Source organism: Amphiura filiformis, chromosome 6 (genome assembly GCF_039555335.1).
Source record: "Amphiura filiformis chromosome 6, Afil_fr2py, whole genome shotgun sequence".
NCBI classification, from domain to species: domain Eukaryota; kingdom Metazoa; phylum Echinodermata; class Ophiuroidea; order Amphilepidida; family Amphiuridae; genus Amphiura; species Amphiura filiformis.
Genome location: NC_092633.1, coordinates 14,383,561 through 14,405,024, shown reverse-complemented (window position 1 = coordinate 14,405,024; position 21,464 = coordinate 14,383,561). Strand labels below are relative to the sequence as shown.

The 21,464-nt window shown below is 35.5% G+C and overlaps 1 protein-coding gene across 1 annotated transcript in view; it reads right to left on the bottom strand.

The window, feature by feature from the left end:
- Positions 1-1,850: 1,850 nt before the first annotated feature.
- Positions 1,851-21,464, bottom strand: part of LOC140155010 (tyrosine-protein kinase RYK-like) — a 73,361-nt gene continuing 53,747 nt past the window's right edge. Inside the window, exons 2-14 of the mRNA XM_072177680.1 lie at positions 19,151-19,272; positions 18,302-18,401; positions 16,145-16,279; positions 14,708-14,797; positions 12,560-12,704; positions 11,884-11,981; positions 11,347-11,463; positions 10,981-11,085; positions 9,668-9,864; positions 7,296-7,405; positions 4,990-5,149; positions 3,886-4,022; positions 1,851-2,913 (exon numbers count right to left, since the gene is read on the bottom strand). Of these exons, the coding sequence (XP_072033781.1) occupies positions 2,802-2,913; positions 3,886-4,022; positions 4,990-5,149; positions 7,296-7,405; positions 9,668-9,864; positions 10,981-11,085; positions 11,347-11,463; positions 11,884-11,981; positions 12,560-12,704; positions 14,708-14,797; positions 16,145-16,279; positions 18,302-18,401; positions 19,151-19,272 (1,628 nt within the window). The 3' untranslated portion in view covers positions 1,851-2,801. The remainder of the gene's footprint in view (positions 2,914-3,885; positions 4,023-4,989; positions 5,150-7,295; positions 7,406-9,667; positions 9,865-10,980; positions 11,086-11,346; positions 11,464-11,883; positions 11,982-12,559; positions 12,705-14,707; positions 14,798-16,144; positions 16,280-18,301; positions 18,402-19,150; positions 19,273-21,464) is intronic.

Below are 21,464 nucleotides of genomic sequence, written 5' to 3'. Positions count from 1 at the left end.
ACACCGGTAGCTAGGAAACTTTGTGAAAATATGAATGATAACATTATTTTTGAATATATTTTTGAAATATTGGCAAAGGATTAATTTTCATTCAAATCTTATGAAATGGCACTGTAGACATTTGGAGAACAGCATAAACTGTCTCTTATGAGAGCAGTTAGGGCACTGACCACAGTTCTGAGTCCTAATATAAATTGTCATGTATCATTCTGTGCATCAAAGTGTTAGTCAAAAGCATTATTCAGCCAATTCTCAAGAATGACATTTTACTCAATCTATTGTTAGTATTTATCTGATATTGACAAACAGTACATATTTTATTTTTTTATAAAACATCATTCACTACGTATTCTTAAGAATTTCTGGTTAGTACTTAAATTAATCAGATATTGAAAGAGATAATTTGAGGATATATGTTAAGTAGGATAAGTAATCAGAAAGACTCAACTAAAAATGTATAGATCAGTACAAATTACATTTTGATAATGCATTATCTTCTGAAGCTTTACTTCGTTTCACATGGAGTTTGGAAGTGATGTAGGTGTGTACATTGCTGGTTGCAGTAACACAAAGCTAATGTAATCCTGCAGAGATTAGGTCATGGGAATGAAAGTTTCTGATTTGGCGTCTGTCACTTTCAAATCATATGTGGCCGTTTTCATTAGTTCTTTCAGTAGGCTTCTTCCGCAATGTAATTGCAAGCTACCACATCGGGTCCATGAATACTTAAGGTTATGAATTATTTTAAACTGTTGTGATTTGGTAGTTCACAGCATCTTACTTTAATGGTAGTGAGCTTTGGCAAAAACTGCATTGCTCAATTCATAGCGATCGTGTAGAAGAATTAAAATATCACAGCTATACTTTTATAGGTACTGCAGTTCTTGAGTTACGTTGTAAAGAGGGCTGAAACAACAACACTTTTGTAAAACGTACATAACTCATTAACAACAATAAATTAAGCAAGTTTGCAAAGTATACGATTTGTAGAATGAACTTTTGCAAAACATCAAGGTGTTGTTTTTCAATAATATATTGATCTAGACAAAGAAAATCGATTTTTAGGTTGCTTCGACCAACAATACCTCGTCTACCCTTAATATGCAGGGCGACACTGACATCATGCTGCTTATTTCCAAATTGGTATGGTGTGAAATGGAGAAGTTCAGTTTTATGTGCTTCGGAACTTGAAATATTGATTTCAGAACCTTGTTTTGTGGAAATATTGAAAATATTTTGAAAATAATGAAAATTTCATGTGGTAGGTTTCCATACAAGAGCAGTTTGTTGACACGCTTGTAGTGCAACTGCGTAAAAGCACCGAAAACTCCAGGTGAAATGGAAGTAACATGAACAATTAGCCCTCAAAAAAGGTGTCATCTCACTTTTGTCATCATTTTTTGTATCATGAATTTGGCAATAATTTAATACCCTGTATAATAAAGACTAACTTACGATAAAGTCCGCATTTAACGTCAACAGTCAAATTTTGCTCTGAACAGACTCGGACATGACAAATGAATTGGCTGAAATTCTATTGGTTACAGCAATTAAATTACATGTATTTGCATAAAATGATAAGGAGACTGGTCAAACTGACTAGCAGGATATTTTCGCTGGATTCATATTTTGCTATATATTTTCCTATGCAAACACCCATTCATGTGTTTCAAATTTGTTGTTAAATGTCGCTCTTTTATCGAGATAATTATTAGCTCAAAATCAAGTTTTCAAAATGCTTTAAGCAAGAGCAGTTTCCATTGAAATTCATTGTGTTTAGATACTGCAATTTCAAAATTGTACCCCCTCCCCTATTAAATACTTGCTGTTCAAAATTAATCGCAAAAAAAGGCACAAATAAAACCCTATGCGAAAAGTTCCTACTTGACAGTAGAATTTAATATCTATCTATATGGATAGTGCATACACATCAAAATTTCTCTGTTGCATGATACTACAAGGTAATTTGCCATGCTTGAGGTTACACCTAATGAGTTGTGCAAATTAAATTGTGTCACATTCATGAAAATCGCATGACATACCATATTAAATCTAATTAACATCTCAGACACTTCAGTCATTTTTGGGGACCCTTATTTAAATTTACACACATTCACATTCAAAATACAGTGAATCTGAAGTCAGACAATTGATGGAATTTAATAGTTGTACACATGAAGTGAAAGGGGGGTGCTTGGACAGTTGTTACTTGAAAGAAAACTTCTGCATGGGGCACTTATTAGGTGAGGGGGCTAATTATTAGGTCAAATATGGTATTTCAAAACTTGTGGAAGAAAGGTTTTTGAACTACTGAAGAAGCCATGTAGAGATAACGAGTTGTAAAGCTTGTCTTGGTTGAACACCTTTGGCTAATGTTAATATGAATTACGGAGCTGTGTTAACTGTGCTGTTCATTAACATCAATATCTCTGCGTACATCTTTGGTCATTCATTCAATGATTCTGGTGTATACATGGACACCCTCAATATATGTCACCTGTACAATGCACAGATGCAATGTCATCAAACAAACTGTTTACTTGTCTGGAAACTTAACTTTATATTTTTCAATAATAAATCTCTACAGATGGACATGTTAGTTTATGTTTAAAGAATTTTTAGACACAGTTTTGAATTCTGAAAGGTGACTAAATAACAGAATAAGAAACCAGTTTAGTTTCACACAGCACTGTTTGTTTAATTGCATTACAAATGTTCACATACACTGGTACATGTGTGTTCTCATAGCATCTTTGGTTGGTCGATGGGAGCGTGGGTCAGATTGGTGGTTTCAATTTTACTTAAATGTAAATACCAAGAGCTCGATGGAAGTCTGTGAGAGCTGCACAAAGCTGTGTGAATTTGGGTCTGTCTTGTGGCATCAAAGCCCAACAGCATGCCATTAACGAAAACCTGCGTAAAGAAAGGAAATTATATAAATAGTAAGAAATAAATGACAACAATAGAATAAAATGTATTTATGGAGTGATATTTTCTACTTTATTTAAAAATTCTTGCCCTCAGTTACAACTAGCCTGGGTCCAAGGCTGGGGCTAAAGTCACAGCAAAGCGGGTTTTTTTTTTCAACTTATCTCCTTTCAAAGCATCAATAGGAAATACTGCAAGTATGTACCACATGGCATATGCCTATAGCTCAACCATTGCTTATGTCAGACACACCCTCATGAGTCAATGGTCAAATGTTGTGATAAATTGTGTTGGTTTCTTGGATGTTTTTCACAGTGTAATGGCTTTTTTATTATGGGTCAAACTCAAATATCCTACAGTATCAATGGTCATGGTCAGGGAATTGGGAGTGAGAGTAGATCTGGTTAACACACCATTGTCATCCGATTTAAATTCCTGAATATAGTATCAAATTATTAAGACAGTAAAAAACATCCCTTAATCTCTGTAATACCTTAAAATATATGACACAATCTGATCCAATCAGACCAAAGGTGTCAATTTTGAAAATTGAGTGATTATCACCGATATTCAATCATGCTATTGCTGAAAGCCTTACATCCCCAGCACACTTGGTTGTCAAGTTAAAAGCTGTTGTAATGCCAATTTCTGTGTGTATTTTATTTGGGATTTATTTTTTTCCTATTTTTCCCAGTACGTCAATTTCACAACTGTCCCCTTTAGCCTGATTGAATCAGATAACATCACATCTAAAAAATATAATTAAGTAGTGTGATCACACAAATTCATGCTTACTGCCAAAATCAATTTTGGAAGTTCAGTCAATTTGGATGGAGTTGTCAGCATATATTACACTATTTTATGAACAAGAATAGTAAATTAGAATACAAAGAATAGTAAATGGTAAAAATGAATATGGATAGCATGTGACCGATACAACTTGACCAATGGACTTACAATTCATCTGGACAGCTAGGAGGCTGTGCCATTCTGTAACCACTCTTCAAATATGATGCCATCTCAAATGGATCTAAATCTATGTATGGTGTCTGACCTAATGTGACTAGCTCCCACAGTAGTACTGCAAAGGACCACTGCAATCAAACATATTGTACAAAAATGTTAAGAACATAGCAAATATTGATTCATCGAGCCACCCTTTGACAGAATGAGGTTAGATTAAGTACAGAAGTACATCAAAATCTTATATATTTTTTAACCTCAGAAAACTGGTTCATCCGGCAATTTTGTTGACATGATGAACAAACCTCAAATTCTAACTATACTTTGATCAGCTCGTAATCGGCGGGAATTGTTTGGCTTTTACCACTACGCCGAAAAGCAGACCCATGTTGAGAGTGATATAGATGACCTGTCTGGTCTATATTGTGCATGTTAAATAAAGTATAGTACTTCAATTAATAATTTGTGACGCTTTCTCAAAATAAAATATATTGATATTAATCTGTGATGTTATAAGGCCCGCCGATTACGAGCTGATCAAACTATAAGCCACTGATCACATTTTGTTCTCATGGACAGCAAGAAGACATTATATACAGGATTAACAACATCTGTGTTGCAGTCATTCATGTTGTGATTACATGCAATTCACAAAAACCATACCAAAATTCAATCTTTCTTACTCCATTAGGTTAAAACAGGTTTGTTTCCTATTGTTGTGGCTGCTTTTTCACACTGTTTGACTTATCAATGGCAAAAATTATTCATTCTTTGTTATTGGGCATCAAAAATGTCACGGCTTATGCTCACATAAATTTATATAATCATATGCCTGTCACAGACCACAGACTACACAAAGCTTATCCAGCATAAAGATCTAGCATAAATGCACTGCATGCCATTGTATATCAATCCAGAATATTCTGAGTCTCACCATTTATAAGTCTAGACTTACTTACAAATTCGGTAAAATATGAATGCACAGACTGTTACTTTGATTTGATTTATTACTCTCAACTAGTCAATCCCTACGATGCTCAGTTCAGTTAACCTTTAACCCTGTGAACTACACCCTAAATAGTGAGACTGGATACTTACAACATCACTAGCAGTGCTAAATCTCCTATCTATTAAGCTTTCAATAGCCATCCACTTGACTGGCCGATTCTCATTATCTCCTAAACAATGGTAGTCTCCAGGAAATAAGTCCCGTGCCAATGCATTGTCGGTTATTTTTAAATTATAATCTTCATCAATTCTGTGATTGCAAGAATAGAAAAAACAATTTATGTAAGAGGCAATTAGTTCATTATCATTGTGGTCTACTCATATTGGTAAACACAAGATGAATTATAAACCATCCTCTTGCAGGGTTGTTAAAACTTTTTAGTGCCAAGGTGCAGTTATTTGGCTTGCCAAGCTGCAGTGAATGACTCTCAACTATTATTTTATAAATTGAAAAAAGGCGTTCAATACCTGAGATTTGGGTGGTTTTAGCCGAATATGGAACATAAATCACCCAATAGGGCAGAAAAGCATTTGACTTTAAAAAAAATTCCGGCACTTTATGGGAAGTCACCAACGGATCAATAAATGGTATTGAAATTCGGAGCTTCATAGACTTAAAACCTTTATAATTCAGCTAAATTAAATGGAAAATACTGCTACGGCCTGACACTTGCAAAAGTACCCAAATTTTAGGCAAGTACTGGCATGCTTTTTTGAGAAGCAGGGAGTGATCCCCAAGTAGCCAGAATGTGCGCCCAAGGTGTCCCATTGTATTTATACCAGATGTAGAGTGGTATTATCAATTTCATTTTGTCATACTCTCTACTCGAGATGGTTTATATTAACCTGTTAATCCTCAGTATGTGCAAATCGTAATGATACAAAAAGCTCAAACTCACTTCCTTTTTATATCAACAGCATAATAAAAGCAGACATGCCTTATACATGCTGTGATTGCTCATCCTCGAAGGAAGTTTGGTTGCAAACAAGATGCTGCTCTAATGTGACACCTGTGACATTAAACCTTCCCTTTAACTTATCAGTTTCACACAAACTTGCATCATATAGTAACCAAATCCAATTTGACATTAAAAGCTTCTCATGGTATAGTCTAAACATATCTTATTCAAAGTTGATCAATGTTACCTACTTTCATATTAATCTACTAAGATGATCCCAAAAGAAGTGGTATATTTGCATAAATTAACCTTTAAATCTTTTAACTCTGTCAGCTTTTAAGTCAAATGCACTTTGGGGGGATCATGTTTCATAACAAATTTCAGCGACTCTTATTTCTATTCGAGGCGTTAAGAGCAGGGGATTACAAAGACGTGAGATTCTCACATTGGCAAAGAGGGGCGCAGGTTAGTGACTTTCAAGTTACTTTAAGCCTATTATGAAAAGCTTTTTTTAAAATTATTTCTAAAGGAATGTGCTGGGCCTGTCAAGTCTCTGAAATTTTAATCTAAATATGCCCAATTTGAGGAATTATAGAGGTAAAAAAGAGGAAGAGTGAGTGGATGGGAGAGATGAGTAAAACCAAGATAGGATGTGTGGAAGGGAAAGATTAATACAGAGGGAGAGAGAGAGAGAGAGAGAGTGAGAGGGCAGAAGAGAAAGAGAGCTGGAGGGGGCGAGACAGATGGGAGAAAGAGATAGAGAGAGTGAGGGGGAGTGAGAATGAGACAGGCGGCGGATGACATGATCGCGCCGGCAACTTGTGAAACCGCCCGGCCGTATGGCTTTTTCCAATATAGTGGGTTTAGTTTGTGGGGTTCATTATCGAACCCCAACGGTTTTAGCTTGTATTTATATTATTTATCAACATAGGCCTATTTGTTTGTGATATTTCAAGCGTTTTAAAATTTCAAAATAATCCCATTCAATTACACGGTTGACGATGAAAATTTACTGAATTTAGAGAATGCAATGCGCCACCACCTGGAATGAGATAAAGAAATTACAGAGCCAGTGAGAGAGAAGATATGAGGGGAGAGAAGATGAAACAAGATAAAGAATGAGAAAAAGAGAGGGAGGAGAAAGGATAAGAGAGCAAGATACATGGAGAGAATGTGTAAAACAAGAAAAAGAAGCACATTGCCAGAGTTGTACATATGTGACACGATCTGGTCCATGGGGGCCAAAGGAGGCATTTTTGAAAATTGAGTTACTGTAATTATTACATTATACTTACAATAGGCTATCATTTACTGAAAACACCAAAGGTCCGGCATACTTGATTAAAAAGTTATGGAGTTTTTTGATGTCTATTTTCTTATGTATTTTATTGTTTTTTTGCTCCATATTTTTACCTTTATCTCAGTTTCAAATTTGCCGCCTTTGGCCCCCATGGACCAGATCGTGTCACATATGGACAGTATATAAAAGATACTTACACACAATTTCTAGCTGCTAAATCTCTATGTACTATTTTTCTCTTCCCCAGGTACATCATACCATGGGTTATTTGTATTGAAAGCTGTACTAGGTCTCGAGTTGATATTGACTGTAAGAAAACAAACAAACAGGTGCAATTTGAGCAAAAAAATGAGCATTACAAGGGAAATCCAATATGAGTAGTATGAATATTGCAGTTGGCATCCTAATCATCATATAATTACATACACAAACACTGGAGAGGCAACAGATTGCGGCATATAATATCCCATTTCACTTTTTTAATCCATCGTTTAAAGGAGTATTTCGTGATCCTAGCATCCTCTTTTTATGACATTTTTCAGTAGATATCCACGAAAAAAGCTTATTTCCAAACATTCAGTTGATTCCGATTTTGCGTTTGCGAGTTATGCATGATTATGTGTATTACACTGCTCCATAGACAATCACAATGTGTTTAATTTCGTTCTGGTGCACCAGAACGAAATTCAAATTTGGCGATATTTTTGCTAAACAAATTAATCTGCAAAGAAATATTTGGTACATAAACATTATGTAGCCAGAGGTATCCAGTGGTGTAAAATCTCAACTTTTTTGGGAAATGTGGGGGATGAGGCTGTGGATCACGAAATGCCCCTTTAAGTGCTAACTTTAAGTTGCTTCACATCTGCACTGTTGAAGGTATCTATTGAAACAGAACAGTGTCCCGGAGAACCATCTGAAGGCAAATCTGTAAACAATAACAATACGCCTACAAGGACACCTGCAGCACATTTAATTTACAAAATACATTCTTGCCAGCGTAACCTAATTGTGATTGAGTTTTTATGCAAATTCACAACATTCAAATTCAATTTGGTCTCATACTAAGTTTGAAATAAGTAGGGCACCTCCTGGCTACATGTTAACATGTTCTCATTACCTTCAACACACATGTACAATTGCACATTTTGGTCTTCAAATTTTAAAATTATCCTTTGCTAGAAATTTCATGATCAAATCAAAAAATTAACATGAAAAAACCTGAAGTAGATGAGTGCAAATCTGCCTGTTTAGTTCATCTAGTTCTGACTGTGATATTAATGACTACAAGCAGTGTTGCCAAAACTTGTCAGCGTCAAGGCGCGGCGCATTGACTCGCCAGGCCGCGGTAAGGATTCTCAAGTAGCCCAATTTTTTAAGCTTCCAAAAAGCGCCCAATACCGGATATTTGGGTGGATTTACCCGAATATAGAACGAAAAACACCCAATTGGGCGGAAAAACACTTGACTTTTAAACATCCGGTACTTACTGGGAAGTTACTGACCGATCAATAAATGGTCACAAAACCCATTGTAAATTCAATTTAGAGCTTCAAAGACTCAAAACCTTTATAAATCGGCTAAATTGAAAGGAAAGTACATCAAATTACTGCCGCGGCCTGAGACTGGCAAAAGTAGCCCAATTTTAGACAAGTAGCGGCATGCTTTTTTGAGTAGCGGCATGCTTTTTTGAGTAGCGGCAAGTGATCGCCAAGTAGCCCAATTGTGCGCCTAAGGCGCGGCGTTGGCATCACTGACTACAAGCACAAAATTTAATCAGCAAATGGCTATTCCAGTTAAAATCTATACACCCCCCATGGAAGACACAACCTTAATCTTCCACACAGGGAGTGTGAATTTCAAATGAAGTCCTGAATGAGTGACTCCATTTGAAATCTACACCCCTGTGTTGGAGGTTAAGATCACATCTTCCATATGGGGTGAATGGATTTCAACTGGAATAGCCCATTACAGTATCAAGGCAACAGGTGTATGAAAGATGTTTGCACTGTGGGGCAAATTTGACTAAGTAGATTAAGCTGCAATTTGAAAATATCATCCAAGAATATCAAAAGCTATTATGCAAAGATCCAAAGTAAAGTAAAGCAAAGTACTCACTCACTCACTTGTTCCTTCATTTTTTTTGCTTTGAATTTTTTTTTTTTTATTATTGTACTTCACATCATGTAACATAAGATTAGCAATTTAGCATGTTACAGATTCTTGTCCCTACCAAGAAAAGTAGTGCATTTTACAGATTATCTACATTATGACTTAAGCCCTAGGAGATGGACAATGAAAAATACACAAACAAGAAACTGTTAATACCATATTCCGCCATATTTACAATTTTTCCTCAAACCAATTCTTGCATTTACAGATTTAGAACAACTGATCCTTAATATGTATGTTTGGACTCACCTTGACGCATTACATACAAAGTCATATAACATACACAAGTTAATTACAAGACATCAATACTTCCACTTTGAATGCACCCTTATATATATACAACAAACAAACACCCATACACTCACTCACCCACACCCTGCATACTAAATCAACTTACTTGATGTGTGTCTCCAGGCCCTATTCTACCATTTCTTAAGAACTGCTTGAGATTGCCTAGATTCATGTAAGGAAATATGACAATGGGTTTGCCCTCTAAGCAGACATTCATAATGGATAAGATATTCTTGTGACTAAGGCCCCGTAGCATACAGCTCTCTCGTAGTAACAGGTTCTTTTGTTCCTCTGATGCTTGATCTGATGATAAGTAAGATGAATACAAGAAAAACACACATTAGCTACTTGATAATCGCATTAATCATGCATGTGCTAAGATGTGTCAAAGGCACAAGTATTTCAGTTTCAGCAGATACACCACTTGTAAAAGGATTAATTAAATCCACACCCTTATCAGAAAAGAAAAGTTCTGAACTTTATATTCACCTATTCTTTAAAAATTTGACTTATGTCCACCTTGGTATATATGAAATGGATTAATTTTCATGAATTGATTTTATTTGATTCTGTTAAACTTCATTCCAGAAAATTCTAATCCAAGCTGATTAGCTAAACCTTCTTTTGTACAAGTCAACTTTTTGTTCAAATTTGTTGAGAATGATTATGCTAACCAGTACTGGATTTCTTTGAGCTAAACCTTTTAGAGCTTTCAGACACTGAAATCCCCAAGTTGATATGACTTTTCTTTGCTAAGTTATGTTAACTTATCAATCGCTGAAAATAATATGAAACAAAAGAATTCGAAAAAATTCTTTGCCAATATCTCAAAATCAATATTAGCGACTTGTCACTTGCTTAATTTTAAATAGTATTTAATATTAGCATTAAACTTGATAAGGGCAACTAAATAATTTTAGTAAACATTGTTTTTCTGAACATTAAGAATTTTTTCATTCCAACATTGATTACTCTCGAGGTCCACCAAATTCATGTATTCTTCCATTTTCTGCTTGCTGCTTTGAATTTTTTTTTAATTCAAATTACTGATCCTGAATTTGTCAAAGGTGTTATTCTGGTATCTATATAAATTTAAAAAAAAATTTTGGATTCATATAGAATTCAAAACACTGTAATTTTGCTGCAACTGGCAAATTAACACATCAGATCGCATCAACTAGACCGGTTGCAGCTGAACCTGGCCCAAACCTATCCGCACTTGGATTATAACATCCACCAATTCACACAGTTATTTTCTATTCTAGATCTTCCACTGTTACCAAGAAATTGGCATGCTATCTTTTGGTAGAAAAACACACACATGTATATCAATTGTTTGTTTACCTCCTCAAACATCACTAGTAGTTCTTGTTACACATAATGACTAGGTTGTTTATACTTCAGCTTAGAAGTACTTACCAGTGACTGCTTTAATAAAGACTTCTGCATCAGTACCATCTTGGTATTCCTCTGTACTTGAGTTAGACATTATTAATTTCCCACGGTATACTCTGCCAAACGTACCTGAAACAAAAGGAATTATTATCAAATGAAACAAGGCTAACAATTTATAATTGAACTTATGGATTCTAAACTGGTTTTATGTAAAGTTGACTCTGAACTTTCTACTACTGAGTTGGCTTTAAAAGCCAGAAATGAAAAACCCAACTAAGTACTTGAATGTTATAAAATAACCACTTTCATGCAAAAAATAACCATCTGGTCTAAAAATATTGAATAATTCACCAAAATTCTTGTCATATAAAATGCTAACTACTTTCTCACCTTCTAGTAGTACATCCCCTAAGCTTAGTCTGTTTTCTTCTATGATAATATCAGCAAGTTTAATATGATAATCTACTGGTTCTGGTTTTTGATGTTCATGATATAAACTGGTATAAGCTGGAAAATTTAAGCAGAACAGAAATATATGCGAAATATTAGTACATCACCTAACAGTACAACAATATATCTGGGTCTACTGTATAGAGGTCTAGAATGACTGGATATTATATATTAGACACATAAGGATACACCATGACTGGGTCATAATCTTAGGCCTCTTCTTTTTTTTTTTTTAGCTGCAGTGAAACAAGTGAATGTCTATAGTATTGACTCATTGGTGCTTAATTTGTTCTGATGTGGCTTTTGTTCACCTCTGCATTCTTACATTCAAAACATACAACAAAGGAATATATAAACAAACACAAGTAAAAAGTAAAAAAAAAACCTGCAGCTAATATATGTTCATGTTCATCAGTAAACAATTAACTTGTAAGTGCCACATTATAACTAAATTGAGAGATGGGTATGTGAAGTTACCTTTTCCATTTGGGCCTCCATTACTAATGATGAGTGTAGGCTTGGTATAACCAGCAGCATTGTGCCCTGATGGTATGGTAGTAACCTGTGGTCCATTACTGGATACAAGATAAGAATACTAACATTAAATCTGTCTGGATAATCTTCTTCAATGTAGAGCACTTTCTAATTTTCCTATTTATCTTAGGGAATGCTTTAGTTTTCATCTTTTTTGAATGTTCTCTTTCATAAGATGCACTGGTTTAAACAGATTCAATAGTAGATCATGATCACAGTAAGAATTATTTCAAGACTAGAAATGTTTACAAATTAAGAGAATATACAATCAAATATGCTGAAGGTATAGAACAATCAATCTTGTTTTCTCCAATATCATGGTGTTTGTTGTCGCTGGGCAGGATTCCCTCCTCTGTATATTTTCACTGTTACTCATTTGGCAAAACAGGGACCAGCACAAAATGTCAACTTTGAAGGTATTTTCCTTTTGCAGGGGGCATCAATTAACTAATAAGAAACAATATTTTTAAGCATTTAGGCAGTTTTTGTGTCTCCTGCAAAGTGACAATACCTTCAAATTTGACAATTTATACTGTTCCTTGTTTTTCCAAATGAGTTAACAGTGAAAATTTACATGGGAGGTTTCCTGCCCAGCAACGATGTATAAGATTTGTCATACCTTTGGTCCTGATCAGAAGCCCTCATTGACTTTACATGCACAAATGCCACCAGCATAACTAGCATGAGAATGATCCCACACACAATGCCAACTGCTATGTAGAACATACTGGTGGATGTCACTGCTCCAATGTCACTATTTTCTGCTGAAAGAACAGAAGATAAAACCACCATGATTCTTATTGTTTAGGGTTCATACCACTAAATCCGCCTGTGAAGCGGTTTCCGGTAAAAGTTTATCACGCCTATAGTCCCAACTTTGCATAAAAATTGAAGAAAATCGGTACAATATTAACAATTTTAGTGTTAAAATTGTGTTTTACTAGATTTTGTGAATGTGATCTCTGCAAATTTGAAAAGAAAATGCGAAAATTTGAGTGATGTTTACGATTATGGGCGCATGAACACACGAGGTCAAAACGCGGTTAGCAGTCGAATGTAAACACGGGAAAATCTGGCCTTTTTATTTGACGCTAATTTTCTCAAAAAGTAGACGGAATATGTTATGCAGAATTTTGTTCTGATTAAGATGATATCAAATATATATTTTAAAGTAAGTGGTAACTCGACTTATGGCCTAAAACGCAACCCCTATTTTGCACGTAAAGTCTATGGAAAGCTATTTTGTGTTATGTACCCTTTATTTAGAAGCAAAATGTCCTGACAGCTGATATTAAATCTGAATGAACAACAACATCATAGATGTCAAGTATTCATTATTTTCTTCACAACAGCGGGGGAGGGGGGGTGTTGTCCCCTAAAATTTATAAGATATCAGATTGTGTGCATTTTTGGAAAAGCATAGAATGCGCTAATGAAATGGACAAATGGGCAAACCTGAAAGCTATCTGATGAAGACAGAAATTGAAGTTCCATACTTTGATTGTGCAAGCGAGGCTGGATTTGGGAAATCCTGGCTAATGATTGTACGCTAGTAGTCGACACTGAGGATAGCAATTTACACTTAGAGCAAATTATTTCCCATGTTTGCAGACACTGAGGATAGTTTTGGATACTGAAGATAGCAATATACTTGCAATGTTTTATGAAGACACAAGACACTTTGATCAAATTTATATTGCTAGGTATTTGGTGATGCATCTAGACAACATATTTTGTACAGATAATCCCTGCTAACCCCTTTAATGTGTTAAAACAAAGCCTTGTTTGCTTCATCACATATGCCGACTGGGTAATGTGACCAGACACATTGCGGTACTCCCTAAAAGCATTAATGGAATAGGATTAAATAACAAAAACAGCATTAGCCCTCCACTTACAGCAATTTCTCAACATGCCGCTAACACTTCATTACAAAATTTTGATAACAAATATAAACTGTAAACTTTCCTTGACATTCTTGGAATTAGTATTACGAAGACTTACTTCACTTAATCCAATCAAGCACTCTAAGAGGCATGGCTCGGATAATTTTCATGTTTGAAAATAATATTCTGAAACCACTAGTTGTATGTTCTGAAAATTGACAGAACATATCCCAATATCAGCATCATTCATGTTAAACGAGCCCTGCTATCTCAAAGAGTTCACCATGTTGTCGTCAAATCGCGCGTCGTATGCGTGCAAATTAATTCCATGACCCTAATCACTTACGAGACTTGTCATCGGCCCACAGCAAGCTGTTTGATTAACCATGGAGTAATGCTTGCTGATGAATCTCTATGCCGCATATCCCCAGAGGACGGAGGTGCTCCGATGATAACAAGTATGGTGAATGAATTACTTATGTGGTGATGCTCTGAAAATCATGTCAATAATGCCTGTATTGTTTAGGGACCACTAAAAGACTGTACAAGGCATATTGACTTGACTTAATTTCCCCCTGACTGTTTTCTTTCAATTTGACCTTGATTTCAACTTTTCTACATATTGGATGAAACTTTGAGTCTCCTGCTTGATCAAGCAGGATGTGATGCACTTTTAGCTTGATGTATATGAGTTTGAACAAATAATATGTATATATAGTCCCCTTGTATTCAATTCAGTCAGTCCTTTGCTCACTCACACACACATGACGCACACCCGCTCACTAGCTCGCCTACTCACTCACTCACTTGCTCAACCACTCACCCAACCAACCACTCACTCACCCATGTAATCATCCACATAACTCAATTATTAAACTTACTGTATGCAACAGAGGCATTAGCTATTTTATCTGGTGGGGGTATGATTGATTCTAGGTCTGGTCGATATGTTCCTTCAACTCGACTTTTATCTGCAATGATAGAAATAAGATGATTGGAAGAAAGTGAACTTTCTACAGCAAAATGATGTAATAGTTGGAAACATGCAAAAAGCTTAAAATTGTTGTCCCTTCCTCCATATTCTATCAGACATTATTAAAGTTTATGTTACTTCTTCCATGAATGTTGTACACATTTATCCTTTTTCTGAAAATGGGACCTTCTCAAATCATATACAGTTCACAGGGTACTTTTTCCTGCAAAAGTACATTCACTACAATGTTGAAAATTTTCTTCTCTTTTGAGATGTGGAATTGATATACTGCATACAACACCCATTTTGTACATGTCTGTGTCCCAACAGTGTCTTGACATATTTTAACATTAGGCTTGTTCAGACGGTCGCTTGTAAAGTCGCTTGTAACTACATTCAAATGTAAACTTGTATGTAGTGCCCGTCTAAACGCACTCGCATGTAGCTACATGCAAGTTACAAATGACGATTTTACATGTAAGATATCTTACATGTAGCGAGTAACATTCAAATGTAAGGCCAGTGTGAACAAGACTTGCATGTTAGCTCGCTTGTAAGCATGACCTTGATGACCCAATCCTATTCTGATTGTGCATAATCATGGCATAATTTACCAGTGAAGGTCACTCTTACAAGTGAGTTGGCTTACAAGTAAGTCCCGTGTGGACACACACTCGCTTGTAGCATAATTTAATTGCTGGCTCGCTTGTAAGTAACATTCAAATGTAGGCTACCGTCTAAACACACCTAAAATATAAGCCATTTTTGCATTTTCAGAAATCTCAGGCTGTGCATCAATATCCGGGTCTGTTTGAGAGATAACCAACCCAATCTCCTGCATTGACGATGCGTGTGATTAACCACGCCTGAAAGAGATTCCCTCATGATTTTACTTTCCTGGTTTCACACTAGCAGTTTCTAGCTAGCTCATCAATACCTTAACTTATGCAAGTGTTCAGAAGACATCAACACCAAAAAATATGCAAAACACAAGTGCAACGTTCACCCTCATTGAACTACTATGGTGAGTCCTCAATGTTTATCTCTCAAAAGTCTTATTAGATATTACCCACAACGCACTTTGATCTGAAATTGCAAAAAGGGCTTATTTAATGGGTACCACATTATATCACCAATATCACTCAATGATATGAACTCAAGACAGCAACCATTTTAATAGTGAGCAACATTGATGAGCTTGAGATCAAGATGGCACCATTTTTTTACATTTAATAGTGAGCAATATTGGTGTTGTGAGCTTGAGATCAAAGCCTTTTTGCTGATGACTCCTGTCAGCTTGATATACACTGGCTACAACAATAAATCAAAAAGCAATCACACTTACCCCTTAGACAATGTTTCCTCCTTTTGAAATTTAAGACGGTCAAATTAACAGCGGAGTGAAGTGTCAAGTTAACTTGCATGAGGACTCCAACTTCACCAGCCCCATTGCCAGTACAATCTAAGCTGACCGCGAATACTACAGATTTAAAAGATTATGTAAATTAGCTCATTAGACTATTCATGTATGCATAGATTATGACATCACAGACTACAGACTTGCATGATGGTACCAGGGAAGATGCCAACCATGCCAGTTTCTGTTCTTGATGCATTCCAAATTGATAACAAATCCTTGCCATGATTACGCATAATGTAAGAGGCTATTAGAAACCTGATATAGGATATCATCAACATGGTTTGCATATCACACATGGAAATGATACGGATTATGTTTCTCTCTTATGAGAATGGATGTAGCTACACATTCCATAGCAACAACATCAGGCTATTCCAGTTGAAATCCATACACCTCTATGGAAGACCTTAATATCCTACACAGGGAGAGTAAATTTTAAATGGGGTAACCTGAATGGTATATACACCCCCTGTGTGGGAGATTCAGGTCATGTCTTCCATAGGGGTATGTGGCTTTCAACTGGAATAGTCCATTACTATGCTTTTACCTTGTCATATTTCTATTTACTCATTTTGCACTAATAAATTTGTACTTTAGCAGTATTTTGAAGTGAATCAGTTCATCCCCTATCTCAGTACAAGTCCTCTATTTGAACAGACACTAGATGTCTGTTCATTGAAGTATCTCTTCAAACTTAATGTGATGATATCAATGATTCTAAATATACATGTGTATATCTCAAATCATGGTGTAATCTCAACATCACCCCTAGTTAGCTGGCTGTGTGTTATGTGTGCTGATAGATGGGATGAGGACAGGACATTTTGCTATGGCAAGGCAGATAGGGAGTATTGTTTCACATATTACACAATAAAAATGTATTTAAATTATTTGAACAAATATATACGCAGTATGCTTGCAACAGCTTTAGACCTTTTTAAGGTTTGGAATATAAAATCCCTCATATTAGTATGTGCAGGGGTCCAGATGTCCAGATGGGGAAAAGAAATTTTCATTGACAACAGACAAGCAAGCAATATTTTGCATGTCATGTCATTTGGACATTTTACCAGTCTCACAGGGCACATTCACATAATGATTGTGCAGCCTTATAATTGATCAGAACATGAATCAAATAAACCAAAGTTCCTTATACTCGTGGATGGTATTCACAATCTGTCATTTATAAACCTTCTTAAAATCTTGACGTGCTAAAATCTATTGCACCTTATGTAATCTGCTTTTAAAAGAAAAACCTTAATCAGTGCTACATGTTACATCAAGCTAGCACTTAAACTAATGGTATACTTTCAACATTTGCTCAATCATCAAGTGAATGAAGTACTTCCAGTAATGTACCACCAAATGTTTGGCACCACTACTACACAACAACAGGAAACTATTCATGTGACATTAAAAGTTTTTCCCAATGTGTGGTGGGAATAGGTTTCTATATTCAGATCAACATCTAGAGAGATTTTGTAGTGTTTACTCACTGAATGCTGGCCAGTATAAATACTTGGATAAAGGACAATCTAGGTTAATACAAACACAAGCAAACTACTTCACTTTAAAGTGTTTTTTTATCATTTGTTAAAAAGTGTACAAAAAGCTATCACTTCTGTCAGTCTACATGTACAGCACTGTAAGCTCATATTTCTGTTTTTCAATATGATTTCTCGTTTATAAAAATTTATATCTAGTTGAACAGAAATATTGTTGTGTATACAGTGCATATAAATATTACAAATTGGATTACACCAGGGATTGAAATATCATTGATCTTACTATGTCAGCAAAGTTTTCTAGGCTGTTATACTGGGGATTTTGATTAATGTTTTTTTGATTTCTTCCGTGGTCGGAGCTGTGCGTATCGCGAGTGAAACACACAGGCAAAACACGCTGATTGGCTGATCAGCAGTCTTGACAACAAGATGGTTTACCCATTTGTCGTCGCCGTGTATAAGGGGAGGAGACCTCGTGTCCTCGCCACTTCTACGTGATCGCACGTACCTCCACCATGGAAGACAAAAAATTAACTTTAATACCACCATCCTGTTTACGAGTGTATCATGGACTCACCTGTCTCTACTTTGGGTACTTCTCCATCATAGGTTATGTTGACTGTAGGATGCCGTAATAAGTACTGATTTTCTGATTTTAAAGACATAGAGTAATATACCTGCAAGGGGGAAAATCATCACAAAATTACCTTCCTCTCAATTTTGCATCACATTACAAATTTGCTAAATATTAGATTTCACTTCAAGGCATGACATATAGCAAATGTGATATTTCTTATTCAAATAGTGAAAATATCTACATTTAGTGGATAAAATGTAATAACTCCATATATGCCTTGATTGTGTTCCTTCTTCTGCTTTTGCTAGTAATATGCTACAAGTTATTTGAGCATCAGCATTGTTAAAACATGCCCCTGTCTGAATTGACAGAAACTTACCAAACAAATATGTGACGTGTCATGTCAAAAGGAGACACTTTTGGGCAGGTTATCAATTTTGAGGTTTTTGCATATCTTAAATACAGAGATATTTTGCTCCACAACGCCGTTTACCCCAATGAAATCGGACATTCCTAAGCGAAGATATTGAGTTCGTAAGTTATGGTATTATAAAATTGAAAATTGAGATATCGGCCTTTAAAAATATTATTGACAATGTTGAGAGTAGGAATTACCTTGAAAAATGTCTCAAAAAATACAAGATGCCAGTTATATTCCGGTCTGAAACTATCAGACAATATTTTAAACATTATCAATATCATAAATTTGCAACAAACTCAAATTGTGAAAAACTCACACCGGGCAGATTTTTGGCTATTTCTCCATTTACGAATCTGCCCAAAAGTGTCTCCTTTTGACATGACACGTCACATATTGAGACAAACAATAGAAAAGACAATGTGACTTACTTGACTATCTGTATACCAAAAGAAGTACAATTGTTTGATTTCTGCTCTGACTGGCATATTGAATTCTAATGCTGCCTCTCTAACTTCATCCTCACGTACATAGAATAGCTCTGCTGGCAAACCTGCAAGTAGAATAAAACAAAACAAAAATATGTTTTATTTACTACAGAAAAGATAATCAAGAACATTTTAAAGAAATGTGTACCCCAGAGCAGAGAAGATTTTCTCATCTTCTCTGCCCAGAGTTATCAGGAATTTCTGTTGTGTTGAAAACAAAGTACAAAATGAATCATACATGTAGTTGAACTATGATAGATGTCCATAAGTCAAAGCCGTCGATTTGTAAAAAGAGAGGTGAAATACAGAGAAAGCAGATTCGATTCCACTAAATGGCCAGCAGGTTCCAGTGACTGACAAAAGTCCAGTTACCATGAAGCATAAACTCAAGGCTTTCAGGGCTGGTGAAACTTGATGTTGACAACAGCTCGGAGATGGTAAACCAGGGTTTCATGATACTTTAAAGGGGCAATTACTAGTACTGGTTGCTAAATCAGACCTTTGCTCAAAATTCAGATTTTCAAGATACAACTACGAGCAGCCAATGCTGAGGGTAGCCATTATCACTTACACAATGGGTTATTAGCTATAGTTTGAAATAAGCATATTTATAAGTTATAATAATCAAATTGATACAATTTATGTTATCATTCGGTGGAGGAGTTACACAAAATGTGTTTTACCAGGAAAGTAGAGTTTCCTGGTTTTACAGAAAATCCACTTAGGAATCATCTGATCCCAGAATCAAAGTTGAATGCTCGTATTGGGCTATTCCAGAAAATAGATGCACACCCCCTATAGAGGAGTTCGGATATCCGGACTTTTTGTCCAGTCGTGACTGTTGGAAATCCAGACTTTAAAAGTGCCCAAAGGCAAAAAAATCCGGCAGAACAATAGTTCAAAATCAGAAATCCTCAATTTGAGAGCTCATTTGTAACATTTCCGTGATTTTTCCTTCATTTGATTGGATTTCCAAGCTTTTTCCAGTAACATTGGAAACTGGAATTCCAGTCGTTTTCAGAAAGCAGACTTGGAAATCCGGACATTTCTTCGATTGAAAATTTACTCCTCTATAGGGGGTGTGCACCTATTTTTTGGAATAGCCCATTAAGGAATGTTACCACTTTGCAACCTTTCTATTCCTGGAAATACATTTCAACTGCATACTTAATAGCAACATACATGTAAGTTATAATTAACCTTAATCTATAGCTCAAATGACTATAATCTAAAAGAGTAATATCAAGAAGGATGTTTGTTTGATGATTCTGTTCAGTGCCACTGATGTCCCCCTTAAATAGCATACAGTTTCTCTCACATAAAACTACGCAGTCAGTTTCCCTGAGACTTTGTTTTTTCACTCATTACATTATATACTCCTCTCTATCATCCATAAGGATGCAGTATTTTCCTTTCAAATTTATATATATTCTCTTATTTCAGTCTCATACTCTAGCTAGGTATAATTATTTCTACTTTTATGTAAGTAGAACACGGAGTAATAACACACAATATTTACATATGGTTCAATATTGGCACCTTGCTCTGTTTATAAAGCCATGCAAACAGAATGCATATAGCATGAAAACTATCATTTTACCATAGACAAGCAGACACAGGTCGCATTGAATTTCACCGATTACACAGAACAGCTTGATATGACAAGCTGATCGATTCACAAGCCTGGTCTAACATAAAATAAAACCACAAAATTGATATTGATACAAATATAACACACATTATCAAAATATGATATCTTTTAAGATGGAATTTCTATTTCAAAACCTCTCGCATCCCTGCTGCCATTTGCTCCTTTGATCATGAAGGTGACCTGCGTAATTATCACACCCCCAGGGCTGTGAAATCCGAGTTGGCTTTGTTGTATACAGAAACCTATGTGAACAACTGTGCTGTGGCATTGTTTGAGGGCATTGCCATGGAAAATTGAATGGGCAAATCATAGAGTATTAGCTGAATATATAGCAGAACTGCCTATGGAGGGATATTTTTTTTTTTTTTTTTAGTCGAGAGGGTGAACTAGAGTTTCTGTATTACAGAATTTTACACAAAGTACGACCTTTGTAGATTAAATAAATTACAAAATGCTACCATTTTATTGCAATTTTCTTTGACTTGAATCAAGACCACAGTTTTGCAACTATTTTTTTTACCATTTAATTTAAATATCATTAATTATCAATATCATCATCAGACATCAAGCGTAAAAAATTGTTTGATTGGCGTAACCCTGCTGACA